The sequence below is a fragment of the Lipomyces chichibuensis genome (genome assembly GCF_038497645.1).
Source record: "Lipomyces chichibuensis strain CBS 12929 unplaced genomic scaffold V1513scaffold_10, whole genome shotgun sequence".
Lineage (NCBI taxonomy): Eukaryota > Fungi > Ascomycota > Lipomycetes > Lipomycetales > Lipomycetaceae > Lipomyces > Lipomyces chichibuensis.
The window spans coordinates 106,593-133,780 of NW_027117462.1; the positions used below are offsets into that span (position 1 = coordinate 106,593).

Here is a 27,188-nt window from a genome sequence, read left to right on the forward strand (position 1 = left end):
AAAGGGTGGAGTCGTGATAGGGGTGGATCGTGTCAAAATGGTTCATCGCGACTTTTCCTTACTATTACTTCCTTTTTCGGAATAAATTGCTACATCTTGTCAGGCTTTAGATGAAAGCGGTTACTTACAAATCAGATCTCGACTATTGCCTAGAAATCAAACGAAGCACGTTTGCAGTCGGCTCACCCTGACCATAGTTCAATTTTCCACCAGCTAGCATGATGGAGGAGCCTGAGTTCGGAAGGTTGGCTCAAAGCGCTGCTCAGGCTATGGCAGATCGAAATGGAATCCATACGCCATCGCACGACAATACAGTTGAATCGCCTCTGGCAGAAAGTAGATCCGAAACCGCTACACCTGACATTGGAGACAATGACGAACAGGTATTGCCTGATGGAACGGCAACAGTAACTGAGATGGGTACTGCTCCAGCAAAGAAAAAAAAGAAACCCAGAAAAAAGAAGAGCAAATCCAAAAAGGCTCTGGCAATTGGTACGGGGTTTGAAGAGTACTATGCGGATAATCCAGTGCGTCCGGAAGAGTGGGCTGAGGAGCGGAAAGAGTATAATCCGGCTAAGCATAGCTTCAGGGAGAGGATTGATGCTTGTTTAGTGCGATATAAGAAGAAACGTTTTCTTGATAAGCACCGAGCAAGAATTTTCCAGGTTTATCTTAGTTTCGGAAAAATTTACAAGCCCAAGGCTGAGAATCAGATGGTTGCGGGCGAAATAGAGTCAGATGATGAAGATGGGAACGAAGATGATGGCCAGAGTCTGCAGAAGTCTGGGGTTGGTGGATACGACGAAGTGCTGGATGATGAAGATTGGACTCTGCGCAGCAGGAAGTTCTTTGCTCATCATATCCCATTCGAACTTTTCTTGACCAAAGAAGGCCCATTGCAAGAGGCGATCACGGTTGTTGATAACTTTGTGCGCTACGTAAGAGCTTGGTTTTAGTATCATTGAGGTTCGATTATCGTTAACCATATTTTAGCTTCTCTTTCACGAAGTTTGTCCGGAGTTTACTCCTGCACTAATTGACACGCTATATATCGCCGCAGTGTCTCGAAAAGAACTTCCCGCCGCTGTCAAACTTAGTAATGTTCTCCTTGGACAATTTAACACTGCTGTTTCCTTCTTGCTGGGCGGAGAATTTGGCCATCATAATCCGTCACTTCCAAAGTCTATCTATGATGTGTTCTTAGATCCTGAAGTCGGATACGATATGGCGAAACGTACAGGAGATGCTGTTCCAATTGATATTCCCGCGGAGATGGCAAAACTCACCGAAGAAAGTGTGCTTCAAGAACTAGACGAGAGTAAGGTTTTGGTGAACCCAATAGAGCCCGAGATCAAGTTTGCATTTAAAAATGAGCTAGATCATTCTGATCTAGCGAACCTTCCCGATGATGGTGATGACGTCGATGCTGCGCAAGTCGATCAGAGCCGTAGCGCGGGAACGGTGCAGATCGAAAATGTCGCGGAAGGCTCTCATGAGAATGACAACGATTGCAGATCCAACAAGAACGAAACAGCAAGCAAGGACATTCCTATCGTGCCAATTCAGGAGAGCTTTGAAAGATGGCAACAGACTGCTCCGAAAGTTGAATTTGATCAACAGATAGAGTGGACCGAAGACAAGCAGTTCGAGGAACGAATGAATCCCACTGACGAACCATGGGAGGAAATCCGAGTCCAATCTGCGTACGATTTTAGAATGACAGAAAGTGAAGCACTGAAAACAGTGTCCAAAGTCTTATATCGGGATAATTGTGAGCATCTATTAGAGCGAGTAGGCTCACTGTGCTATGTAGATGAGTATTCTTTGCCGGTGGAAGTTGTCGAAATTCACTTACCGCAAGAAAAAGATGAGAATGCCCTGGGTGAGATAGTGGTAGTTCCGTGGTGGCATGTACTGGAGGATGAGTCAGCTCCGGATGATTGTCCGTTTCCAGAGAATGAGAAACTTATCCTGCACTTGGAACGGAAGGTGTTGGATCACGTTTTCATAGGAATGAAAATGGAAGCAAACCTAAAAAGACTTTCGGATGGGTCCTTGGAGCGGTTCGGGGAGAAAGGCACGATGGTATTCGATCATGCTACGGTATGTAATTGGCAATATTATGCCAATTAAAGTAGCTTTGACTAACGACATATCAGAGGATCATGTGCTCTTTCTATATTAATTCTTCTCCTACCGGGGATTAATTAGAAAGGAAGAGTGCTATAGCGGGATTTCGCTGGATAGCCACTCCTCGGGCGTAACCACGCCTAAAGTTAGGAATTCACAGCGCAATACGGTGATGAAGCTTATGTATTGTACACTATGTTAGGATTCCTTGAAAAGGAGCATAGATAGCTCTCCAATCAGACCATGTGGCGGAGTGTCCGGTACATGTTACATGGACGTAGCACTGTGTTTTCACTGTAATTTCATACAGTATGCCATTTGGGAATCCGCCATTGAACAACCAATGCCAATACCAACCCAAAGCTCAAGGAGACTAACTCAAACAGGCGGCGTAGCAAATATTGATTAGATCAACGGGTCAAATTAGCAATGTGCCAAAACCGGGGTCGTTATATATTTTTTGTGGAAGACCCCTCAACAGTGCGACTGGCCACCAGATAGATTGTACATTCACAGTAGGCTTTGCCCAATCGACAAATTAGATATTGTTCAGTCGCGGCTAGGTCTCGTCAATCCATAAACCTTAATAATTAAACCGAAGTACCGCAACCAGTAAATTCCAAATCTCTTCGTCGTGTCATTTACAAGATTCAGCTCTTTTTGGTTTATTTATAGTACATGTCTAGACGGATACTTTTACGGATATTGCCACCTATCGTGGCCGGCATGGCTGGCGTATATAGCGGTAAGTGTATCTAAACAAAGGAACGGCCAAATTCAGGCGTGACTTGAGTCGTAATTAACTGTTGTCGCAGGATTTGCATTCTTTGATCCCATATTTCGGTAATCAATATCGAGCCTAGCAGCTATTAGTAGTGTCTAACATTTTGAATTAGAGAGGAGCGTGACAGATTAGTTCGAGAAGGCATCATCGCATTACCTGACAAGCAGCCTCCCAGTCATGGACAGACACAAGATGCCGAGACTCCAATAAAATCTCCAGCTCCTGCTTCGATCGCAACAGAAACAGTTATCAAGGCAGCAAAGCCCCCGTTAGCTTCGTCCGACGTCAGCTTACCGGACGCACACGCAAGCAAATGATTCGCGTACACGTTGTTCACTCATCAGGTCTTTTCTTTTCCAAGGACCAGAGTATAAGTGGAGACTCACATCCTCTGAAGGACACTTCTGAAGTCGCAATTGATCAAGCTGCACCAATTGAGACCGAACATGCAGCAGAGTGTAGTGCCGACGCGAAATAGTATTTGACGTCCTGATCGAGATACGGAGTAGCTACATACGGTAGGAGCACTATTACTTGTACATGGATATGCATACATGCTACTTAGGATTTTGTACTATAATTGATCATTTCTTCGTTGAATAATGGACCCATATTCTAAACTGCGTCATTGCTTAATATAATACACTATAGGATGCAGCTGCCCCCGTACTCCATTCCAGGCAAAGAAGAATAATGCAAAACTCAAGAAGAATATGCAGACTTTATGTTAATATCAGTCACTTCTAACGAGATTCATATCTTGCTCATCGTCGTACGAATATCGTTGCGATCGTTCGCGGTAATTAGAATGCAAATGCGAGTCTGACCGCCTATGTCAATACACGTAAGGATGCTGTCCATGACGACGACATTGCCTGCCATTTCTTCTTTCCTTTGACTCACTACTGCGACTAGAAACCGCATCTCGTAATGCTTTTTCGTATTCATGAGACTTATCAAGTCTGCGCCCATGGCGAGGACAGAGCCAGCATGACACCATAATCGACTTCTGCTCTTGACGCGTCCCGTCGGCAGAATCTTCCAAATAGTTAAATAGAACTTGCCGCTTTTCTAGGTGACATCTTGACTGCGTAGAATCATAATCACAGTCGTTCTCCGCATTTGGCGTGTAGTCTTCATCTTGTACTTCACATGAAATTTCTCCACAAACGCCTTGCGGCCCACCTTTATTCTTGCAAAACTCCGCCATCGTTCTCCATCGCAGAGCAACCATACCCTCCTTGTATCTCGACAAGTCAAGTAGTGGAAAGTCCTTTACCAATTTCTTATAATATGCCCTGGCTATCTCTTTGCCATATTCGTCTGCTCTTTCTACTCTATCGCTGCGTCGTTGTCCAGTTTCCTCTACAGTACAAGAATCGCCGGGTTCAATGTTGTCATCATCGTTGTGCCTCAAAAGTCGATGATGCTTATGTAGCAAATCTCGTTCTGTAACTACTCGAGGCCGTTGAAGTGAAGTTGGCACAGGTGCCTGAACTGAGACGGCTACTTCGTGGCGAGTTGCTTTGGATTTCTTGGATTTCTTGTTGTCAGTCATTTTTAGTGACTGATTTTCCCAAAACCATTGCAGGTGATCTCAAGATTGTTATTACACGAGACGAACATGAATATTCGTCCGTGAGAAGTCGACACTGACACTGATCTAGATTATTGCCATGTGGAAACCGTGTTCCCAAACCCTGATGTACGACTAATACGCCAGGGTCGTTTATTTGTGCGCCTCGTTCGTTCACAGCGTGCTAATCCCCCTAGCTTACATTGATCATGCAACCCCAAATTTATACAAAACAGTCCACGAACAGCATATACCATATATACATATAATTAAAATATTCCCAATACTCCAATACATAAATTAATCAACCACGCAGCGTTACCAATGCCTGGAAATGATGATATGCTCCTTGACAATTGCCAGCAAATTTCTCACGTCCCTTCGCTCAATCCCTTCTTTGCCGGGAACATCTTCAAACGCTACTTTACCATTCATATATTTAGCCACTTTCCAAAATAACTCTACCATATCTCCATTCTGTCCTGCGACGATCTTGTCCATCCACTTGCGTTCAAGTACATTCGCGCGGTCCGGCTCGAGAATAATCGTATCCTCCAATTGATTTTCTTCTGCGAAAAGCTGACTTAGTGAGGCCGCTGCATTTTCGCCTTGGCGACGAGACATCGAAGCAGTATCGGACAAAACAATATCGTACCCATCATCATCATCATCATCATCATCATCGTCGTCGTCTTCGTCATGATCATATTTTCCCCTGCTACTTTCGAGAACTCTTCGTAACCGTTCGTCATTAGCTACTGACTTCTTGATCGCCTTGGAAATACGGAGCCAAATAAAAGTACGCAGTTGTGCTAAGTAGCCAAATCGCAATAGCCATGCTAGCGCATCGAGGTACCTTTCACGCATATTGTGTGACGGGATGAGGGTACCATATGGGCGGGGCTCGTGAGACGATATTTCTTCCAGTATGCGAGAGAGTGATGGTAATGACGGGAATGTCTTAGCAAACAGCTTCGAATGTGTTCGTAGACTAGATGGCCTTAGCGAGCTATAACTTTCGTAGGCAAAAAAAAGACCTACCAAGACAGAGGCGCCGTTGGTGCCACGATATAGATACCTCGTCTGTGAACAGGGATAATAATCCGAGCGCGCCGCCAGTAGATCAAATGTCTCGCATAGCTTTCCGCATCACGTAATGAAAGCTCAGTGTTAGCTGACACCTTCGTCAACCTACGAACGTCAGTACACAAATTGATAACCATGACACATAGGCAACATACGATTCGGTAGGAGAGACAGAGCGAATGAACTTTGCCATTGGACTCCGTGGATCTGTCTGGAGTTCATTGATAATCTTGTCTGCCTCATCCAGCAATAGCAATGCATGTTCCAAAAATGGCATGCCACCTTGTCCATTTTGTTGACTATCTTCCAGATCCGTGCCCATTCTAACGGAGTAGTCCTCTGTAGTGAGATAAAATCCTGGAATTGTGACAGGTTCCAATATGGAAGGTAGCGTTGCAGAATGCATCTGGATCGGAATCTGAAAAGATCGAGTACTTCCATTGATTACAACCTTTGCAATAGACGACGTCGATACTGCAAGGAATATCTGTGCCAGCGCGAGCGCGAGTGACGATTTCGTCAAAGTTTGCGCCCAGAGCTCCTCCTGAGGCATACCGCTCATGGCAGCACTCTCCCGGAGTCTAATCATCATCTGCGCTTGCTTCCAGACGTAGTTCGACTTATGCTGTTCATAGCGCAGACACTCCGCCAGTGGTGCCGCAACGTAGTCATACATCTCATCAACACGCACATTGTATTCCAGCTCTGGCGGGTTCATAGCAAAAACCACATGAAACATATTCATAGAACTTTTTTCATCATTTGAAGCAGACTTATTACGAAGCGGCTGAAGTGATGCTTCCAGCAAAGGGGATTGCATCGCTGACGGCGCTCGCGAACCAGAAATAGAAGATGGTTCGACTGAAGAAGACGGACCACTCTGATCGTCACTTGGAAAATTGTCGCTAATCTCATCCGCACTTCGATCGATTAACCCTTCGTAATTGCTATCGCTTGCAGCAGCTGCATAGTTCGCACTTCGATTTTGGAATGCATGAAACATATTGTTGATATTATTCGCTAGGCTACTTCTTTCGTCATCGGCTGCCGAATTTGTCATGCTTTTCTCGTCGCTTCCACCAGTATCTTTCACATTCTCGTGACCGGAGGCTTGATTAGACTCCAACGTTAAACTCAGCAAAGATCGTTCCAATGCATTGGTGCTGTTCTCTACCTCCATGTCATCATCGAAATATTCTTGATCAGCATCGTCGCCTTCCTCTTCGTATCCGAACACGCTATCGAATCTGTCAGAGTCAGACGTTATGGACTTTATTGTAACTGACGCAGAAGCAGATCCACCGTGCGATCTTCGCAACTTCCGTACGCGATCCGCTGCGCTGCGCTTCCATTTCCCGTCCACCCATGCATGCATCGGTAAACCCAACAAGGCAAGATCTCCAACAGTAAGCTCGAATTTTGTGTCGCACATGCTTCGCCTCGGACAAAGCAATGCAGCTAAGAAGTCAGTGTCATAGCCAAAACTTTTCTCCCACTGTGGTTGTTGATGGATTCCTGATGAAGGATGACTGTTGCGGTCGGCGTTCCCTGACCGTTCCTCATCGTCGCTCTCGTTAGAATTTTGGATGATGTTATCAGTAGTACTTTTTCGTCGACGATCATGGTGATGATGGTGATGATAATCAAGACTCTTTCGCCGAGAAATTGCGTCACGTGTGCTTGACACACTTCGTGATGATGGCGCTACATTAGATGTACGGAGAGCACTCACAATATCGTCCAGTTTGGTATTATTTGCAATTGTAGTAGTATCTATGGTCGACACCGCTGTAAGCCGTGGGGACGAAACCGCTTCTGCAGAGGGTGATATACTTCTGCGCTGCAATTGCGACGACGAAGCCAAGGAGCGTGCAGGCTCCGGCATACTTGCCGGCACATGTGCTGGAAAATCCCCTAGAACCAGTGAACTTGACAAATTTGTCCGTAGTCCATTAGACGAGTGACCACTAGAAGTATGACTTCTTGGCCCGTAAGACCGGAGCAAACCTCCCCCTGCAACTTGCTTCCTCCGCCTTCGCGACTGCTTATGACTATGGCGAGCCGGTTGGTTAGCTACAGCTCCACCACCTGGGATAACGTCTGATCCAGAGCCTAGCGCAAGAATTTGTGATAAACTCCTGGCACCTGTCCGTGGAGATGATGACGGCCGACCCTGGCGGCTGCGTAAGCTGTTGGCATCCAAGGACTCCACAATGTCGATTTCTAAGTCCAGTGTATTGTCAATATCTGCGTCGTCATCGTCTGAATCCTCTACCTCTTCTGATGATGAAAAGCGCAGCTTGTCATCGTCCGAGTCTGAGGACGATGAAGAATATGACGAAGACGAACTGTAAGCCGAACTAGAGGGTGACGAATCCGGGGAGTCAAATCTATACAACTTTGACGACGTGGCCGGCATCGCACCCAATGCAGGCGACGATGGGGTTGAATAAGGCAATGGCGACGTGTCGCCGTCGCGCTTCCTGTACCGAATACTGCCGGGCAGGCTAGGCGAAGCGGAAGCCGCTGACTTGCCTTTGACTTGTCTTGAAGATGGCGCATTGGCAGTCTGAGGATAGTTAAACACGAATTGCGGGCCATTGGGGGTGGTGATAACAAGCATAATTCCCAAAAGATGCGGCGTAAGGCCGGGGCCTGAAGGCGCGCGGCTACTCATGATCTTGTTCACTCAGGACGCACCGTGACAGCGTAGTGCTGATAAGAGATCACCAGACGCTTTTGTATTTCTGCGGGACAAAGAGTGTAGTGCTGGTCATGGAGATAAGCTGGTGGTTGTCGGGGTGCTAGTATGTCAACTGCGTAGACCGTCGCTTATTGTCCGGTCAATGACGATGGACGTCGAACTAGAGTCAATCAACTGTTACGCCGCAAACTAAGCCTTAATTATGGACGAACCGTAGCAGACTATAGGGCATAATGAGCCGCACGCTAATCGATTAACTCGAAGATTAGAGCGCGAGTGGATTAGCAATCTCGAGTCGGAGAATATTCCGGATCTACATGAACTGAAGCGTGAACGAATTCATTATACATTAAATAGTGAGAGGTGCCTAGACCAGCTTCATGGGAATTAGACCTTGCTATACACTGACGTGAGGGCAATAGCATTGAAGATGCCCAGCTTGACATGAAAGTGCAAGACTGCTCACTGATTTTGTTCAGTCATACTCATTTTGTTGTTTTGTATAATTTTGAATTAACGTATATTTTATCTGTCTGTATTCATAGATATATTTTTAGGATGCCCGGCAAAGATATTTCAGGCAAATCGACGCAGCCTCGACTTCGCCAGTTGCTGCAGCACCTAGTTCCTGCCAGCACCAACAGCTCACTTACCAAACAAGACGATGACCGGGAAATCGCACTGCTTTTGACCATTGCCGATAGTCAGCTTGACAGTAACAGCAAGATGAAGTCGATCGCACGGTGGACAAAGATTACATTGTTGATGGAGAGGCAAGCTGAGGAATCCATCACTTTGCAGTTCACCGTCATGAGGGTAAACAACGGGCGTCCGACAACTTATACTAGTGATGACAATAATTTTATGCCAGATGATCAAGGAACAAGTAAATCTGGAGGTTCACATTACGCAGAACCGAATGGAAACCCCTTCAGTGAACAATTTGAGTCACTACAGTATCAAATGCACAGATATGAGGCATATCTTAACAACCGTGACGGTCAGATGGGTTACCTTACTGGTGGTTATTATAACCAGAGGAATATTGGTTATGGAGGAGTATTTGGAGCGAAGAACCCGCTGTCGTCACCTAATATACTAATGGGCAGAAGTTTTGAGTTATCGCGTCCATTTTCTATAACCTGAACTGTTTAGCTTGTGGGGTATCGAGTTCTGTTTTCATCTCTTAGCTGTGCCGTGGGCATAAGTGGTATTTAGTTTCTCTGCCAAATTCTTTGTATGGCATGGTCCCCTAAAAATGCGTTAAGTCAGCAGATACTGACAGTAAATAAATGTTTGTGGTCGGCTTCTGCATTTGCTCCTTTTAGCTCAAACCTCGTGTAAAGTATCACCTCTTTAGTCTTTCTTCAATATATATTGATACCAGCTAACATCATCCCAACACACGCCAGTCATTAAAAATTCTATTATTAGAAGAGTTACTGACAGTAAGTCTTCTCACCTTCTACAAATTTCTACACCATCGCGCACAAAAATTCGCAATGAACATTCAGCAAGAGTCGCGGGTTTCGTCCGACATGCAAAACGCAAACCTCAATCTACCCGAGAACTATATCATGCAGTTATACCTCTACCACGACTTACATGGCCGCAAGCGTCATTCACATCAGGCCACAATCAACACAACGACCACCATTCTTTCCAAACCTCGCGCTACCATCAGCTCCCCAAAGCCACGTGTCTAGTTTGCTGTTATGCGAACATACCCATGGTCGTGGAGTATTGCAGCAAATCCTATGGTTCAGGGTTGTCGATTTAAAAGTGTAAGGCTGTTGAAAGGGGGTAGTTGATGAGCGGTACAAGCAAAATATATCAGTTTACATGTCCGAAAGTCGAGTAGAGCCACGTTTTATTTGTTCCGAGATACATTGACCATTGCGTGTGTCCTGCTTTAGGTGTTTGCAGAAGCAGACATGAGAATACGGCTAGACTGTCGATTTGCAGAGTTATAGATGTTGAGAAAGGAAAATATCGGAAAGGCTAAGACGCATATGCCATGCATGTTTGCACAATACTGACGCTAGCTCAAATCACACGAAGGATCGTCGCGGCTGAAAAACTTCGATTTAGAGATAGAAGAAGAAGTCGATGTTTACCTGATTGAAGCTATCAAAAGCCTAAAATTATCGGGGGCAGTCGTTCCTTATTAAACCTATGAATAGGAATTGGATAATGACAGTCAGTATTGCTATACGTCGAAATGCAATAGACAAATATGTATCGAGAATCGGATGATATCATGACAATCATATTATACCAAAAGCTTATCTATGCAACGAGAATATACCAAAAATTATCACAAAACGCCGAAATACCATGCAGATTAGTTGAAACAAATAAAAAGCTAATGCTAATAGACATGACGTGACGCAGAGCTAAACATCATTGAGCGCTACGCAAACCGCTCCCTTATGATGGCCATTATACTGTCTGATAATCTGGCCCGAACTTAACTCCCACAAGCGGGCATAATGATCTGAGCAGGCAGTAACAAGGTATGCCGAATCTGCACTGAACGCACAATCCCACACCCATCTCTGATGGCCAGTCAATGTCGTTTCCAGATCAAAACCTTCCGTAGACCATATCCTTGCAGTATGATCAGCCGAGCATGTAGAGAGGTGCTTCACATCTGGTGACAGGAGAACTCTGGTAATATACTTCGTATGTGCACGAAATTTTGTTACAGGATGCAATGAAGTAGTATCCCTGCTGTTAACCATCTTCCAGACATAGCAATTCCCTTTGTTATTTCCTGCAACAAGCATTGATCCGTCTGTCGCGACAGAGACTGATCGCACCGGCACATCATCTTGTGGAATTAGCTGATGAGTGCATGTATTCTCTCCAAGATCCCAGATCCTGACGTTTCCACCTTCGTCGCAGCTAATCAGTTCACCCTGGTTAGGATGGATCACTACATCATTCACGGGAACTCGATGTTTGTAGTTCCGCTGGACCATCGGTGCGCGCATATCCCAAACTTTTACCGTCCCATCTTCAGAGGAAGTGACCATCCATTTGCCATCGCTTTGGAAGCCAACCGCAGTGACATTGTTCGTATGGCCTTCAAACGTCGTGACCTAAAGTCAATTAGAACAACCTGATGCACGGAATACCATATCGTAGTCCAAGATTTCATACTGGATTAGGATTTGACCCTCTAATATCATATAGCTTTACATTGAGTCGTCCTGCTGCCGCTAAGAACCGTTTGTCGGGGGTGATAGCCAGACGATTTACTTGCGAGTCTGGATGCTGGATGGTTCGCTGGCAGATCCCGGACAATGCTTCCCAAAATCTAATGGTATGGTCGTAGCCTGCAGATGCTAAAATAACAGACATTGCGGATATCGAATTTCACGCTGCTGGATGTGTCCTGGGAAGCAGGTGGAAACATCAGGCTTTTTTATGGGAACCGCAGCGTCGCAGCGTGAGACCCTCCATACTATTGTGGAGCAAGGGTCGCGAGTGGGCCAAAATTGGACTGGGAGATTGCATCATCGCTGTCCATGTACACTCCCATCATCTAATGCCATGCCATATAAACTAAATGAGCCTTTTGAGCTAGCGATCATTTCTTTCCCGATTTGGGATACTCAAATTAATTAAATTGGTAAGTTGTTAATATGACGGGCTACTCAAAAACTGCTATGATGGTATGGTAAAAGGTCTGAACTACCCGTCTCTCGAACCGTCGTCCTGTCACCTCCCTCTCAATCTGCCCGCTACTCAGTCCCACGCCGTATGTCTACCTGAACCGGATCATGCAGTATGTACGGCTGATCCATGTAACTTCCAGCCAAGGTTAGTTCAAGCTGGCGAGTTTATAAAGGCCGTGGATATGAAATGTTCTCTCTTTTGGGACTGATCTGTATGCAACTACACAGATTGTAGTCAATGGCGAAAGAATACAGGAAAAAAAATATCAGTTACAATGTACAGCGCCGTGTTCATGAGTTCAGGTTGGATTTATTGCGGAGCTAGGATCGACCGCGCGGATGAGGTAGGTCGGCAGGAAGACGGTAGTCTGCAGGTATTATGAAGCGGAAGTCGCAAGCGCTTTTATGGTGCCAAGAAACAATCTGAGCAGGATCGATGAGTGCGATATTACAATCGTCCGACGAATAAATATGCTAACAACCGAACTAGATTACACTTGAATGATAATCGACATAATGTACAAGGGGTAGTTTCCAACTACATTTCACAATATACAAATCGCACATATATAGTACAGTTTCCGGTCTCCCCTTACTTAGATCACTGGCCATTGGCTTGTAAAGAGACGTTGTCCAAGTCCGCTTCTGCTACAGTCTCGTTGTCTTCGCCTTCCAAACTAAAAGTAGAATGCTTCCGTGTTTCAATGCTATACTCGTTTTCCGCTTTTTCAAATTCTGGAGGCTTTGCAACTGTACTCGCAGGACGTTGAGCGTCATCGTTACCTTCCCAGTAGTCGTCCTCCTCGGGAAACCGTTCATTTGGGTCCGAATCTGATTCATGAACAAGTGGTGTTTGCGCTTCTTCTTCAATGAACACTTCGTCATCTTCCACGGCCCCTGATTCCTCTGTCCCCTCGTTGACTGTACGAGTGGCCTCCACTTCAGCGTTAATCTGAGACTTTTCCGAAACGTCAACGATTTCCTGATCCGCTTCTTCTGTAGCAAGCTCTTTTCGTCGCTCCTCTCGTGCGATCTGCCGCTCCTCTTCAGGATCCTCGTCGTCTTGGAAGGTCTGCTGGAATGATCGCTCTGATTCTGACTCCGAGATTTCATCATCTTGCTCACCAGACCCCTCGTCAGAGCGATTGTCATTTTCAAATTCTTCCACGTCGTATTCCCCATCATCGGAATATTGGTCTTCGTCTTGAGCATACCGAGCCGTACGGAAAGTATCAATAAGATTGGGCCGATTTCGTTGTACTAGGTCATTTAACACCCGAGTAGATTTGGTGCCAGGTATACTTGGTGTCCACATAGATCCTTTCTGCTCCTCTTCTAGTTCGTCTGGTTCATTGTCATAGCTGTCTTCATCAGATTCCGATGATAAGGATGGCGACGATCCATTGTCCTCGTTTTCTCCAGATTCATCGCTGGAGAGTTCGATGACTTCTGACTGTACGACTTTCTTTGTAGGAGGCTGGTCTATTGCCGAAGTCTCAAACTCATCTTCCAACTCGTATTCCTCCTCTGCCAAATCCGATGCAGGCGGCGATGAATATGCATAATTTTCAACCGACGTCGAAGTTGGCTTAATCTTGCCAGCGAACTGAGGCAGAAAACTAGCCTCTTGATCCTGCTCATATTCTTCATCAAAGTCATCGTATTCATCGTACCCGTCGTACCCGTCGTCGTACTCTTCTTGACTGTCGTAGTCTCTTTCTTCGACCAATTCCTCTTCCAATTCCTCTTCCAATTCCTCTTCCAATTCCTCTTCCAATTCCTCTTCCAGTTCCTCTTCCAATTCCTCTTCCAATTCCTCTTCCACGTCGTCATCGGCAAACTCATTTTCACGCAAATCATTGTGTTCTTCATCTTCATCTTCATCATTCATATATTCGGCTTTCTTGTCACTGTGTCCGTATTCCACGTCGGCCTTATGAGCGTCTGGACGAAGGTCCTCGGCTGCTGAGAAAAGTGCAGGATCTATTGGAAGGATAGTAGTGAAAAGCTGCAAACCGGGATCTTCTTGTTCTTGCTCGATATGCAAACTCGGATCTGCAGGCTCTTCCTGATCTTCTTCGTAGTCATATTCTGTGGGATTTCCTGCGTCAGAGAGTTCTTCCGCTTGAATATCGGGAGCTGTCGCTAATGATTCTCCGTCCTCTGCGTCAGGTTCGGCGTCATTGTCGCCTCGTTCTACTGCCTCATCACCTGCCTGTTCGTCCATGCCGGCCACACGATGCGGATTAATATTCTCGTCTGCATATATGTCTCCGTATTCATCCTCACTTTGTATGCTACCGCCATATCCATTATACTCTGATCCCGACCTTGACTGCGGATCCTCATAAATCCGGATCGGACTCCGTCGTATCCGTTCACCGGAAACATTCACCGGGGTACTCATCGGCGGCGGCAGAGGCTTCATACTCGCGTCTTCTTGTCCCTGCGTCCGCCGGCGTTTCTTTGATGCGCGTTCCTCCGCAATTTCTGTCTCCCGCTTCTGCTTCTCCTCAAGCAGGACATGGCCCAACGTTTCGAACGCCACAGACTGCACCGTATCCTCATCCTCATCCCCTGCGAATATTGACGCCGGAAATTCAAATAGCGCTCGTTGCCGTCTTTCCTCCGACTCAATCCATCCGTTAAACTCGGCCTCGCTTTTCTCATTCTCTTGTAGCGCGCGCTTCGCTCTGCTTTTCAGTCCGTCGACCCAAGACTTGAATCCGCCCTCCGATGTGTGTTCATCACGACTCGGACTTTCGGACGTAGAAAACAGGTTTTTAAATCGATTGACACGTAAGGACGCAGGTATACTGGGGGATAACACGTAAGGGCTGTTGAGCGGCGAGGTAGTGTGGCTGCGACTGTAAAGTAGCGGTGAAGGTCGGAAGTCGTGGAGACGCAGAAGATGACCTCTGTTTAGTCCGAATTGTGGTAGTGCGGCGGAGGAGGATGAGCGCGTAGGAGTATATGTGTCTGTGGCCGCTGGTGTTGTGGATGGTGCGAGACGCGAGGTCGCGTCCATATTGGCGTACCAGTTGTCAACTGAAATTTAGCAAGAGAACGAGCTGAGAAGAATCGAACCAAAGAGAAAACGAACCTAAGCAACAGGTTCACAATTTCTTGTTTCTGTGATATTGCTGTGCAAGAAAAGGTGGATTTGATGTCGAATGCAAGCGTCACGAATGAATCGAATTTTGTAGCTCGTGCGATGCGACATCGTGATGAACTGATGATCAAAGTCGTGCGGCTCAGAAGTGTGTCGATGTTTGGACATGTGCCTCGCTTACTTAGTCGCGACAATTTTACGAATCAGCCATATATGTCCCAGCATTCCAAAGATGCGCCGCGAACATAAAATGAGTCTGACGGTTCCGAACAGGGCCATCTGTTCTCAATACTATATATTGAAAGTCTATTGACTGTGCCGTTTCAGGACGTTTTACTTTTCATTCCAGGATAGGTCAATCGCAAGTCGGGAAGTTTGCGAATCTTGATTGGCCAGATTTGAGGGTTTACAAGTCTAAACCGAATGTGGCGACAGGCTCTTTATGGGGATGTACTGTAAATTATCATGTAATATATACCTAGCTAATCCTAATAATTGTTCGTAATAAGGCCATTATGTTTTAAACTGCAGTATATCAATGTCTGAGCAAAGTATACTACGGGTGTTCGTAATGTGCATGATTAGCTCATAGTAGAATTTGAGTTTCACAGTCAACTTTAAATAATGATTGCATCCTTATTCATACATCCTCCACGACAAAGATTTCACTGCTTTGAAATAATACACAGCAGGCTACGTGCGTGACCGTATTACTGTGCTATATAGAATACTTTGGCCGCTGCAATTCCGAAATTACCTGACAAATGTCTTTTGCACGATCACTATTCGGCACGGCTCGGGTAAGTATCCAACACATTGCTATAGAACCGGAAGAAAGGTATACAAGACTTGATACTAACGAACGACGACGACCAGACGCGGGCATACGTTGGCGCCAGCACTGTCCGGGCAACATTCTCCAATCAAACTCCTCTCTATCTCCGCATCCTACAGGCTCAGCAAACACGCTATCTTAGTGAACATGCCCGCTCAGCGATCGACAACGCCATTAAGTCCTCGTCCGTTGTGCTGTTCATGAAAGGAACACCCGAGTTCCCGCAATGTGGATTCTCGCGTGCTACTATCCAGATTTTGGGATTGCAAGGCGTCGACCCAGAAAAGTTTTCTGCGTTTAATGTGTTGGAGGATAACGAGTTGCGGCAAAGCATTAAGGAATACAGCAACTGGCCGACAATTCCACAGCTTTATGTTAATGTCAGTTATTGTTTGTGAGAGTTCGGGATTGGCGGGACTAATGGATGTTTAGGGCGAATTTATTGGAGGATGTGATATTTTGATTGCTATGCATCAGTCGTATGTTCTATTGACTACAACTATATTTCTGACGCTGCTAATGCCGTGATAGTGGTGAGCTTGCGGAATTGCTAGAAAAGGCGAATGTCCTCGTCCCCGAACCTGTCGAAGACGCCGAGACGAAATAAATTCCGATGTATCTGGCCGCGCAGACAGTCGTTCAATGTAAATACAATATAATGATCATGTAATAGCAAATGATCTGGCACCTTGGAATGCTTGGAAGCCGAGCAATGATAAACTTGTCGACAGATGGACGACATTTGGAAAATGCAATGTTCTCTAGAGAGAACTCTATAAATATAGATGACATTACATAAAATCATCCTCCCAATCCTCTCCTCTGTTCTGGTTACTGGACTTTGCAAGATTCTCCTCCGAAAATATATCATCATATGCATGCTCCTGTTGCCACGCCGCCTTTTTCTTTGCCTCTGCCGCTTCTAGCTCACGCTTATTTCTTGCTGCTTGCACCGCGCGCTGTGCGTGTGTCCGTGTCTTCTCGTACGCAACCTTCTCAGACTGAAAATCCGGAAACTTCTCAACTTTGGTTTTATTAAGCCTATTCACAATCGCATTGACGCGAGTCTGGATATGCACTTTCTTCACGAGCTTGTCCTTCTTAAAACCCACCTGTCCGACAGCCATACCGTTCGTTTTGCGCAGATTGGTCCACGGCGTGTAGATAACCGTGATATTGTCTCTTTTATTTCCTTCGATCGAATTTGCTTTAGTGAGTTGTGCACAGTCCTCCAGGACACCGGCCGGTAAGGTGTCCCACGTCTCGCCGGGCTCGAGGCGTAGGTAGACGTGAGCCGACGACAGGTTGTCAACGTGGAACCTGATATCTTCGTTAATTTCCGATTTTACAATAATAAAAGCTAATGGTGACTTACCACACGTCCGTGTCACGTCCATATTTAATTAAATCCTCATCTAAATAATTAGCAGATTTCTGCGAAATAGCAAGTACACAGACACACACTTTCTTCCTTGTGCTTGCCCATGTACAGTAGCATAGGTCTACCCGTTTCCTCCCCGTTCGACGTAAAATAATACACCATAATGTAAGCTATCCAGTTTCTACCAACGGCTACACGGTACTTAAATCTTCGCGGAGAATGTGCCTGGCGATTGGTTGATCTAGCTATTGAAGAGACATTTATTTACTCCACACTGTAGCTCGGCTTTCCTACCCATCCGCCAAACGCGCGCCGGATGTCCTTCTGTATCGTTTATCTAGTATACACAGCTCGCAGTTGACTCGCCACACGCAATACAAGGTGGTTCTGTTTCTGCGTTCTTCTTCGTGCACTGAAGAATGCTTGTCGGCTACTTTTCAAAACAAAGTTTTGCAACTGGAATGGTTCAACCTAACCCAACATGCTTCTGAATGCTGGACAGCAAAAGTAACAGAGCCAATGTTGCAAAAAAAAAAACAACTTACGACACATTTTCTAACACCGATAGGAGATGTGACAAAATCTCTCGGTGACAATTCTGCAGAAATTGATATCAGGAGTAGCACACGGCAGTATTTAGCAGATTATACAATGCAATGAGCCACGTAAGGAGCTTTTTGTGTATAGTGACCAATTAATATGTCGTAAATACCTCTACATAATTGAAATATCATACGTCAAACTCCAGAATTAATCCGCCAGTGCGACGTATTTCCATGCATGACACAAAACATATAAACCCAAAAAATGAACCAAAACAGATTTTGTGTACATCTAAATTTTTTCACCCCTAAACCAAAATGCAGGTTCACTTCACATAGTATATCCTGCCTCAGCCAAGCTTTCTTTAATCGCGGCAAGCGCCTTGTCGAAGTCCTCGCGGTCCTCATCGGTGACCGACACACCCATATGTCCGATTCGGAAGTACTTCGTCGCAATTGCTTTGTGCAGACCACCGGCGAGAACGATGCCACGGCTAGCAATCCGCGGGAGCAAATCAGGTAAAGCGACGCCCTCGGGGAGGTACACGGCAGTCATGCCGTTGGCTTGGTAGCCCTCGCGGAAGGCAACCTGTTTGAGGCCGTAGCTCGCAATGGTGGCCTTAATTCTGTCGGACATACGGGCGTGTGCAGCAAATCGGTCTGCTAGCGGGACAGCGAGGATTTGCTTGAGCGACGCCAGCAACGCGTGGATGTTCTGGACAGGCGGCGTCGAGAAGTATGACGGCTTTTTGGCCTCGTAGTTTTGCATAATTGGCAACCACTTCGCAAAACTGGCGTAATAGGAAGTCGGAGGTACTTTCCGTGCTCGGAAAACGTCAAGCGCACGGCCAGACGCGATGAAGATCGACAGACCAGCAGGGACGCCGATGGCTTTCTGAGGAGCGGTAAGGACGAGGTCGAGGTCCCAGTCGTCGAACCTGATTTCCTCGACGCCAACAGAGCAGACGCCGTCGACGATAACCAGGGTCTCAGGCGACACTGCCCGGACGAGGGCGGCGATGGACTTGATGTCTGAAAGCACGCCGGTAGAGGTGTCGACATGGGTGATGGTCACTACCTTGAACTTCTTCTCCTTCAATGCAGTTTCGATCGCGTCAAGCGTTACGATGTCGCCGATGGGCGCCTTCAATTGAGTGGGCTTGCCACCGTACGTGGCGATGCAGTCCGCCAACGAGTCGGCGAAGTAACCTGTAAGAGCTGTTAGCGTGCCACAACAAAATTTTTCTTCTACCCCTCACGGAGAGCTACATCCACGCAATTGCAAGCCTTCACGAATGACGCAATGACACGGCAATGGAACAGAGACCATTAATAGCCTCCTCAATGGATGAATGAAAGGACGTACCGGTGTGAAGGACGAGCGCTTCCTCGCCAGGCTCGATCAAGTTTGCAGCGACGAAATCCCAGCCGAGTGTGCCTGCGCCAGCAATAGCGAAAGTCTGAGCCTGCTTGTCCGTATTGAAGAACAATTGTCTGAGCAGCGCGAGGGCGTCGCCGAAAACCTCGACGAACTGCGGGGATACGTGGGACTGGGACGGCGTGGCCATGGCGGCTAGCACCTCGTCGGTGAACTCGACGGGGCCAGGGATCAGGGTTAGCGGGTGCGCTGCCTGTGCGGACGTCTTGGGCTTTGTCATTGTAGAGGACTGTTCAGAAGATACGGCAGGAGTGAAGTGGGAGGAGAGCTGTGCAAGACGGAGGGCGGCAGAGGAAGAAATGGTTGAGTGGGAGTGGGAGTGCCACCGTGACATGTTCGCTTTTGATAGTAAGGTTGGTGAGCGTCGACTGACGACAGGTGGTGGCTGATTATGGCAACAAACGGCAAAATTGAGAATATTTACTTCTGCCACGCGAACGAGACTGGCTGAGGAAAAGAGCGGAACTGGCCGACACGAGCACAGAGAATGAATAGTAGAATAAAAAAATAGAGGACGACGACGAAGACAAATTATTTACGGTCTAATTGATTTACGATGCCGACCTCGACTGCGCCGCTTGTCGCTTGTCTGTGCTGACTCATGCCTATTAACGCAGTCCTGTTCCGTCGTTATCATGGCTATCTTTTTCTTTTTCTTGTGGGGGTCCGCCTGAACAATAATTAATGGACAAAAGAATGAACGACAGTTACACGTGACATTGTTGGCGCCTTACACACTTTTGACACCGACACACATCATCTAATAAATTCAAAGAATACAACAGAAAACCAATGACCAATAAAAAAATTCAAAAATTGTAATGACCGAATGCCAAGAATCGCAATATGAAAAAAATAGTAAAGCGAGATCGATGCATCAGAAAGGTTGAACCTTAAGCTAAAAACAAAACATGTACAAAAGAATGACAGCCTCTTAATTGAAGACACAAGAGACAGAGAAGTATCGTAGTAATCAAACAATCCAAAACTATTCCAAACAAAACAATCTAACACCAAGATCATCATGAATATATAAGCCAAACGGGAAAATCAACACATCGTTCAAACATCATCACTAGACGACCCTGCATAAGTTCCCCAAAAAGTCAATCTGATTGCCATGTAACTGCTAGCTTCCTCCGTATCTATACTAGATACCTGGTAACTACCATTACCAAGCGACGTCAGTTCTCCTCTACTCACTTTATCAATGATGCCTGAAGATGAGAAAACAAACGTCCAAGATCTGCCAATTGGCGTATTTGTTCGTGGCGCCGCGGATAGCGTACCGACAAAGTTCGTCGAGTTCAGTTGCTGGATTGAGATTCCCAGGACGTACTCCCCGGAATCGCTACCCGCGGCCTCGTCTAATCCAGATGCAGACACTATTGCACTTTCAGTAGCAGTCGCAGTTGCGCTCGCATAGGGAGCAGTCATCGTACTACTAGTATAGCCTCGAGCAGCAACAAACTGAACTTGTTGAATAACAGTTGGCGTAGGCACTGCAGTGGAATACATAACCGTACTTGAATACACAGGGTCGGTAACTGCCGCAGTGGCCGCTAACGTCATATTAGAGTATCTCGGCAGAGGCAAGACATCAACCGCGTCCTTGATAACAGCAATCGAGTCCGATTCAACTTGCCTTCTCACCGGAACATGGGGGAAGTACTTCTTTCCCAGTTCAGGATCATAAAACGGGGAGTGGAAAGTGTTTCGTCGTGTGTGCATATGCGGATGCGTTCGTTGGCGCGGAGCTGCGGCCGGACTGCTTCTCTTTGTGAGATCAGATGGTGTTGTTACCGCACAGGTTGTCACGGTATCTGCTCCAGGGTAGTCGCAGTAGACATAGGAAGCATCGGTCTTGCACATGAGACCGGTGTAGCATTGCCGAACAACCCAAGTGCCCCACACGCATTGTCCCCAGTAGTAACCGTTGCAGGCCAATTCGCCATGCACAGCACAGGGAGCTCCATCAATCGGGCACGACGACACCTCACTGGAGCTTGAAACACTCGCAGTACTGGAAGAAGTAGAGGCGGTAGCTGACCATGGAGGACTCGTGATGAACGTCATGCTCGCTGACAGAGTCGGCGTCGTATCAATAACAGTATAAGTGCTCGTTCCGACGGTGTCCGACGTAGTCGTCGTCTCCTGTTCAGAATCAGTGAAGCTGGGAGCCGGAGAGATTGTGTATATAGAAGTTGAAGGCGCAGGTTTACCGATGGTAGTCTGAAGGACTGCGTATGCTAAACTACTTCCCTCTTCCGTGGATGATGCGCTTGTCCATTCGGACGCATCCTCCGCCGTATTGGTTACGTCTCCGACAGTCAGTGTAGGCGAACCAATCTCAGTAATCGATGACTCTGTAGTTCCAACAAATGTCGTGGCAGTAAGATGAACTGTATGGGCTGAAACAAATATTTCGCTAGTCCCTGCCATAACATCATTGTGGGAGCTAATACTTTCGGTAGACGACGTCCAAACGCCAGGTAACGAGGAAGTCTGTTGTACGCTTGCCAATGCTGACGTAAACTCCTCAACAGAAGACGTGGTGCGCCCAGCAATCGAACTAATGGAATCTGCCTCGCCTGCCAGGGAAGTAACTGTCGAGAAGAGAATGATCTCCACAGAAGTCGAAAACGCTGCATTGTACACAGTGCTAGTATACGAAATAATTTCCGTTTCTCCATCCTCAAACGTGGCGCTCGTTATAGACTCGCTTGCAGATGGAGAGACAGACACAATAGGATATGTCGCAGTTGGTGTCACGTAGCTCGTAGACGACAGAATCGAGAAGTCTGTCATCTTACCAACAATCAAAGTTTGGACTTGCGATGACAACGTGAGCGACGAAATAGTAAGAACAGTTGCCTCTGCTGACGATGATGTAGTTGTTTCTGTTAAGGGCAAAGTGGTCTCATCCGTCGCCGAAGGCCATCCCGATTCATCACTTGGTCTAGTAGTCGCTGTATCCGCAACAGTGGCTTCAGTAATCACATCGGCAATCGTCCTCGAAGAGATGAGCGACGAGTAATCCCTTTCCGTGGCAATATCAGCCAAAGAAGGGCTAACTTCCGCGGACGCCGCCATGACGAGTCCCGCCTTTGCCAATTGAGCGTAATTTAGGCCGTCTTCGGGAATATTGTTATACGCCTGGGATGCGTCCCTGTATTCGCATAAGCAGTAGTGACAAGCATTGCATCAATAGTATACGCACCACATCATGATACCGCCAAAACTCGAATAAGTCGACATCAGCTGCGCAGCAGCCTCATTCAGTGTGTCAATGGTCACATATCCCGTACCAGCAGCCGTCGAAGATGCAGCAACCCCTAGGTAGACTTTCACGTCCGTATTGTAGCTAGCAGTCTTCGCAAACGAATCCCAAGACCCAAAATTGAAGTTGGTCGACTCTGTCCCACTCCACTGGTCTATACCACAATAATTATTGAAAAATTGAACAAAGTAGAAATCAAAATACGAATTAACCATCGCGTCATTAAGGAACGAGTCAGGGATTGGGCACTGTGGTGCACAAGAGATGTACATGTCTTTGTCGGGATAGTCAGCATAGTACGATCGCATGGCCGTAACGAAAGCTGCGTAGCCGGCAGAACTACCGCCCTCAATGTCGAGATCAAATCCATCAACGACAGCGTCGCCAAATGGACGAGTACTCGACGAGCCACCTCCGAAAAGCTCCCACAACGTGGCAGCAAAAGTCTCGGCCTGACTTTCAGAGTCGAAACCGTACGATCCAGATGCACCTCCGAGCGACAAAAAGACCTTTTTGCCGTTGGCCTGACAAGCAACAATGTCTTCACTATATTTGATATTAGAGAAGTTGCAGACCTAAATTGGACCATAGGACATACGCAATCTGAGGGCATTGAAGCAGATTGGTACCATCAAAGTAGCCTCCGTCGCCTACCTCAACTCAGTAAGAACCTCAGATCAGACCACCAGCAGGTCTAACAGCATAGCACTCACATGATCCGGCAAAGTTAACCTCAGGTAGCCCACTTGACGAATCAAAGAATATGGATAAAAACGCAATAACAATGATCTAAACATATTAGCTCCACTTTCCGTGCTCTTTATTTTTCCAAAGCTCACATCATTCGTAGAATCCTGACAATAGGACGCCAGATCAAGTTGTGATCCTACTTGGCCGTATGAATTCTGACCCCAGTACATAACCATATTTGTGTTAGATGACGTATCGAAACCATGCGCCGTTCCCACCATCATAGCCGATAACAAACTGCAGGCAAAGACCCAGAATCCTGCTTTCTTCATTGCCAAATCAAAAGCTACGTAGATGAAATTCAATTGTTAAAAATCGTTGCCCAGCAACCACACAATTGACCAGTATAGACTGCCGATATACCAATTCTCGGTGAGTAGAAAGGACCGCAAGAAAGGCAACAGACCAGCTGAGCCTTAAGCAAAAGGAATTAAAAGCGAATTGCTTTCCTCACAGAGGACACAAGAAAAGAATTACACAGGAAGGAAAGAAAGAAACGAAAAACAGGAATATAGAGTAAAAAAGAGCTCCAAGGAACGAGTCTCCGCTGGCTCAGCCGACAGCTCATCCCCCAGAGAGAGCTCCATCACTCTTCCAAATATAGTAGGATATAAACATATCAACGAGTTTGTGCAGTAAGTTCTGTGGGCTGTTGCCCAAATGATCATTAGCGGAAACTATGGACTAGAATACGTGAAAACATGAGACTAAACTGTCGTACCTCGTGCATTACAACGGTTGGCATGTAACGCCACTCATTCTTGAATCTTGAAAGTTTAAAGGCAGCGAGCGAATCAGAGGCGAACGGTATGTGACGCCAACGCAGGTTAAGAGCAGGATTGGGCTGAACTGCCTAATTAGGCTAGCTCTAAATATTGGATGACTGTGTTGCCGCGACAACAGCGGATGTGGGTGGAGGCAGGGACAATCTGGGTCAACGTCAAAATCGCAAGACATGTTTTAGTATGTCGAGATCGATTTGGAACTCAGATCTAAAGTACTTGTGTCAATGCAGGAGCTGAGTTCGACTCGTTAGTTACCCATTTCGATTGGTGCTGTGGCCATATCTTTGCCTTGTCAATGCCATGGACGTCGAACAAAACTGTATGAACTAGCCAGCTACCGCACGCTGTTTGACGGCGCAGTTACTTGCCATGCGAATTATTCTAATTTTTTTTGTTACGCTTGGACGATATTCTGTTACTGAATCACGCCGATGGCCGAATGCTGCGGTATGAATACTCGCTTTGATTAAATAATATCAAACATGCCACTGAAAAGTTTTATGATGTCATGAAGCTTTGCAAAACTATCAAGTCGATTTTCATCCTGTTGTGAAGAAGGAACATCTTCGCTCAAGTCCGTAGGCTTGCAGCATTTCTTCGGCTCCATCGCCTTCTCACACAGATAGGTAGGCGATTGGACGCAATTAGTTACAGTGGCTTTGAAGAGAGTGTTATTTTGCCGGACTGGCATGGAATTGTCAAGTACAAGCGACATCATCTTTGCACTTCAACCGGAGACCCGCAGTTGATGGTAATGAATATCCTTCCTCAATAGTAGTGGACCTTCGCGGATGCTTGAATGTGATGCCAGTCTGATTCACCAATTCAAAATCACGTGACCCTGCTACTAAGAAGCCACTCCGAGAGTGACTCATCCTCGGTCATAGAGCACAACCATCGACCACGAAATTAAGTTTGGTGGGGCAGAATAGTCCTGAAACCCGTGATGTGTACCTACCTCACCTGCCATCGGGGTTCCTCTATTTTCTGCCTTTTGCTTTTTTTTTAATATTTCCTGAAGTGTTTTGTAAGTCAGCTCACAAGGTATTTCGGATACGTGGCAGCCGGTAATAGGCAATTACAGGATGAGCTCAGGAATAGATGAGCTGGAAATTCAAGAGTCTGAAGAAACCCGTCTACTCGATGGCATCGAAGACCAACAACAGAAATTGGAGGAGGAGGACGACGCACTCGCCGATGACCTAGAACGAGAAGAGCTCACGACCAGCGCACTAGTCACTGTCTTTCTGTCTCTCTATGTCGGTGTCTTCCTAGCTGCGTTGGATGGTACTGTCGTCGCGACGCTGTTGTCCAAGATTGCCTCAGATTTCCATGAGTTTAGATCCGTGTCGTGGATCGTTACAGGGTATCTTATAGCGCAGGCAACGTTCCAGCCATTGTATGGTAAGCTGTCGGATTTGTTTGGACGAAAGCCGGTACTACTTACGTGCAATGTATGCGCATGTGTTGTCTACTTATGATTGGACTGGCTGACTGCAGTAGGTTCTCTTTGGAATTGGATCCATATTGTGTGGCATCGCACCCAGTCTCTGGTTCCTAGTTGCGGCACGAGTTATTGCTGGGGCTGGCGGTGGCGGTCTATATACCCTCAGTGCAATTATTCTTAGCGACATTGTGTCCCTCAGGCAACGCGGTTTGCTGCAAGGCATCGGCAACATTCTCTACGGCTGCGGCGCAGCCTTTGGCGGTATTGTCGGCGGTTTCCTAGCCGACACTGTGGGTTGGCGTTGGACGTTCGCGATTCAAGGGCCGATCATCGTGCTCTCGATCGTGGCAATCTCATTGAATCTTAAGCTCTCAAAGACTGAGCTTGATTACACGATTCTCAAGCGTATCGACTTTCTGGGCTCCGGCACACTTGTGAGCGGGCTCTTTCTGTTTTTGTTTGGAGTTAGCGCAGGCGGGAATTACTTCCCTTGGCGCCATCCAGTTGTGATTGTGAGCCTGCTTTGCTCTGTGGTGCTTCTCACAGCTTTTGTTTACACTGAGCTGTACATCGCCGTGGAGCCCATTATCCCGCTCGGTCTCGTGAAGAACCGGACCGTCGCTGGATCCGCTTTCACGGGCTGGTTCTTGAGCATGGGATTTTTTACCAACATTTTCTATGTCGCGATATACCTGCTCTCGGTAAAAGGTGTCTCGCCGACCGAGTCCGGATCAAGTTTAATCCCGCAATTCATTGGTAGCGCATCAGGATCTTTCTTCGCCGGCTACTACATGCGTTTGACAGGTCGATATTACCCTGTGAATGTCGTCGCGGGAATTTGTCTCGTCCTAGGCTCCGGAATGCTTGCGACTGTTGGGCTGGACACGTCAAAGTTGTTTATCTCCGTGGCACTGTTCTTGCCTGGCTTCGGAGGCGGGTTGTACCTAACCACGACACTTGTAGGTCTTATCGCTGCTGTCCCGCATGAGTTTCAAGCAGTCTGCACGTCAATCGCCTACGGTTTCCGGACTATCGGGATGACAGTCGGCGTCGCTACTGCTGCAGCAATTTTCCAAAATACGTTATCCGCAAAACTTTCCCAGCGAATAACCGGACCTGGAAGTGAGGAAGTGATTGAGCGAGTGCAGGATTCGGTGGATGAGATTAATAATGTGCCAGAGTATTGGAAGATGGATGTGACATTGTGTTATTTAGATGCTGTCAGGGCTGTGCTGATTACGACTACAGTGATGGTAACTTGTTGTGCCCTTTGTAGCTTGGCTATGAAGGAGCATGTGTTGCACAACAGTGTTAATAGAAAGTAAAACCCTGACGGGGACCTATGTAAATTTCTGACTTGGAATTATTTATAAGCATTGAGAGAATTAAAAAATATTTTGTGTATTTTGTACTTTCATATCGTTGAGTAAATGTCATATATGCATTGGTGATTTTATTGTAAATAGTTATTTTTTGGGAATTAAGATGACTTAATAATGTTAAAATAAGTACTCTACAGCAGAAATAGTTATCACTAGTTCAATACATACAAAAACCAGAAAAGAACTTTCATTTATAATCAAGCCCTGTGGCCAACGCTGTCGGACTCTGGTAACATTAATTCCTTTTTTTTAAACGGTGCTTTCATTTACTTA

At 46.5% G+C, this 27,188-nt stretch overlaps 13 protein-coding genes across 13 annotated transcripts; 6 read left to right on the forward strand and 7 right to left on the reverse strand.

Annotated features, from left to right (window-relative positions):
* Positions 1-218: 218 nt before the first annotated feature.
* V1513DRAFT_430824 (Argonaute siRNA chaperone complex subunit Arb1-domain-containing protein) lies at positions 219-2,207 on the forward strand (the record flags this gene model as incomplete). The annotated part of the gene is made up of 3 exons (XM_066896358.1): positions 219-938; positions 994-2,103; positions 2,160-2,207. The coding sequence occupies 3 exons, from the start codon at positions 219-221 to the stop codon at positions 2,205-2,207; spliced, it is 1,878 nt and encodes a 625-aa protein (XP_066754283.1).
* A 601-nt stretch (positions 2,208-2,808) lies between these two features.
* Positions 2,809-3,231, forward strand: V1513DRAFT_424490 (uncharacterized protein; the record flags this gene model as incomplete). The annotated part of the gene is made up of 3 exons (XM_066896081.1): positions 2,809-2,875; positions 2,946-2,973; positions 3,027-3,231. The coding sequence occupies 3 exons, from the start codon at positions 2,809-2,811 to the stop codon at positions 3,229-3,231; spliced, it is 300 nt and encodes a 99-aa protein (XP_066754284.1).
* A 228-nt stretch (positions 3,232-3,459) lies between these two features.
* Positions 3,460-4,637, reverse strand: V1513DRAFT_442209 (folate-sensitive fragile site protein Fra10Ac1-domain-containing protein). Its single transcript, XM_066897629.1, has one exon. The coding sequence runs from the start codon at positions 4,470-4,472 to the stop codon at positions 3,750-3,752; it is 723 nt and encodes a 240-aa protein (XP_066754285.1). The 5' UTR covers positions 4,473-4,637; the 3' UTR covers positions 3,460-3,749.
* V1513DRAFT_21777 (nitrogen permease regulator of amino acid transport activity 3-domain-containing protein) lies at positions 4,599-8,488 on the reverse strand. Its single transcript, XM_066894377.1, has 3 exons — positions 5,732-8,488; positions 5,532-5,681; positions 4,599-5,481 (listed from the first exon to the last, which is right to left on the reverse strand). The coding sequence occupies exons 1-3, from the start codon at positions 8,251-8,253 to the stop codon at positions 4,809-4,811; spliced, it is 3,345 nt and encodes a 1,114-aa protein (XP_066754286.1). The 5' UTR covers positions 8,254-8,488; the 3' UTR covers positions 4,599-4,808.
* A 20-nt stretch (positions 8,489-8,508) lies between these two features.
* On the forward strand, positions 8,509-9,671 carry V1513DRAFT_442212 (uncharacterized protein). Its single transcript, XM_066897630.1, has one exon. It carries the CDS (start codon positions 8,725-8,727, stop codon positions 9,424-9,426), a length of 702 nt encoding a protein of 233 aa, XP_066754287.1. The 5' UTR covers positions 8,509-8,724; the 3' UTR covers positions 9,427-9,671.
* A 432-nt stretch (positions 9,672-10,103) lies between these two features.
* On the forward strand, positions 10,104-10,451 carry V1513DRAFT_377570 (uncharacterized protein; the record flags this gene model as incomplete). Its single annotated transcript, XM_066894955.1, has 2 exons — positions 10,104-10,184; positions 10,326-10,451. Coding segments are annotated over 2 exons (207 nt in total), but the record flags the coding sequence as incomplete, so codon positions are not given.
* Positions 10,332-11,804, reverse strand: V1513DRAFT_21785 (WD40-repeat-containing domain protein). Its single transcript, XM_066894378.1, has 2 exons — positions 11,446-11,804; positions 10,332-11,384 (listed from the first exon to the last, which is right to left on the reverse strand). The coding sequence occupies exons 1-2, from the start codon at positions 11,644-11,646 to the stop codon at positions 10,677-10,679; spliced, it is 909 nt and encodes a 302-aa protein (XP_066754289.1). The 5' UTR covers positions 11,647-11,804; the 3' UTR covers positions 10,332-10,676.
* A 434-nt stretch (positions 11,805-12,238) lies between these two features.
* On the reverse strand, positions 12,239-15,116 carry V1513DRAFT_21761 (uncharacterized protein). The gene has a single exon (XM_066894376.1). The coding sequence runs from the start codon at positions 14,989-14,991 to the stop codon at positions 12,565-12,567; it is 2,427 nt and encodes an 808-aa protein (XP_066754290.1). The 5' UTR covers positions 14,992-15,116; the 3' UTR covers positions 12,239-12,564.
* Positions 15,117-15,712: 596 nt separating this feature from the next.
* V1513DRAFT_442223 (thioredoxin-like protein) lies at positions 15,713-16,702 on the forward strand. Its single transcript, XM_066897631.1, has 4 exons — positions 15,713-15,875; positions 15,952-16,290; positions 16,343-16,389; positions 16,442-16,702. The coding sequence occupies exons 1-4, from the start codon at positions 15,840-15,842 to the stop codon at positions 16,515-16,517; spliced, it is 498 nt and encodes a 165-aa protein (XP_066754291.1). The 5' UTR covers positions 15,713-15,839; the 3' UTR covers positions 16,518-16,702.
* On the reverse strand, positions 16,339-17,790 carry V1513DRAFT_484169 (uncharacterized protein). Its single transcript, XM_066900437.1, has 3 exons — positions 17,375-17,790; positions 17,286-17,325; positions 16,339-17,230 (listed from the first exon to the last, which is right to left on the reverse strand). Exons 1-3 carry the CDS (start codon positions 17,451-17,453, stop codon positions 16,702-16,704), a joined length of 648 nt encoding a protein of 215 aa, XP_066754292.1. The 5' UTR covers positions 17,454-17,790; the 3' UTR covers positions 16,339-16,701.
* V1513DRAFT_442229 (pyridoxal phosphate-dependent transferase) lies at positions 17,791-19,895 on the reverse strand. The gene is made up of 2 exons (XM_066897632.1): positions 19,200-19,895; positions 17,791-19,042 (listed from the first exon to the last, which is right to left on the reverse strand). The coding sequence occupies exons 1-2, from the start codon at positions 19,603-19,605 to the stop codon at positions 18,165-18,167; spliced, it is 1,284 nt and encodes a 427-aa protein (XP_066754293.1). The 5' UTR covers positions 19,606-19,895; the 3' UTR covers positions 17,791-18,164.
* A 73-nt stretch (positions 19,896-19,968) lies between these two features.
* On the reverse strand, positions 19,969-24,016 carry V1513DRAFT_442231 (uncharacterized protein). Its single transcript, XM_066897633.1, has 6 exons — positions 23,665-24,016; positions 23,391-23,587; positions 23,265-23,340; positions 23,150-23,201; positions 22,492-23,097; positions 19,969-22,440 (listed from the first exon to the last, which is right to left on the reverse strand). The coding sequence occupies exons 2-6, from the start codon at positions 23,571-23,573 to the stop codon at positions 20,334-20,336; spliced, it is 3,024 nt and encodes a 1,007-aa protein (XP_066754294.1). The 5' UTR covers positions 23,574-23,587; positions 23,665-24,016; the 3' UTR covers positions 19,969-20,333.
* A 1,155-nt stretch (positions 24,017-25,171) lies between these two features.
* V1513DRAFT_377653 (major facilitator superfamily-domain-containing protein) lies at positions 25,172-26,858 on the forward strand (the record flags this gene model as incomplete). The annotated part of the gene is made up of 2 exons (XM_066894957.1): positions 25,172-25,540; positions 25,590-26,858. 2 exons carry the CDS (start codon positions 25,172-25,174, stop codon positions 26,856-26,858), a joined length of 1,638 nt encoding a protein of 545 aa, XP_066754295.1.
* Between the last annotated feature and the right edge of the window lie 330 nt (positions 26,859-27,188).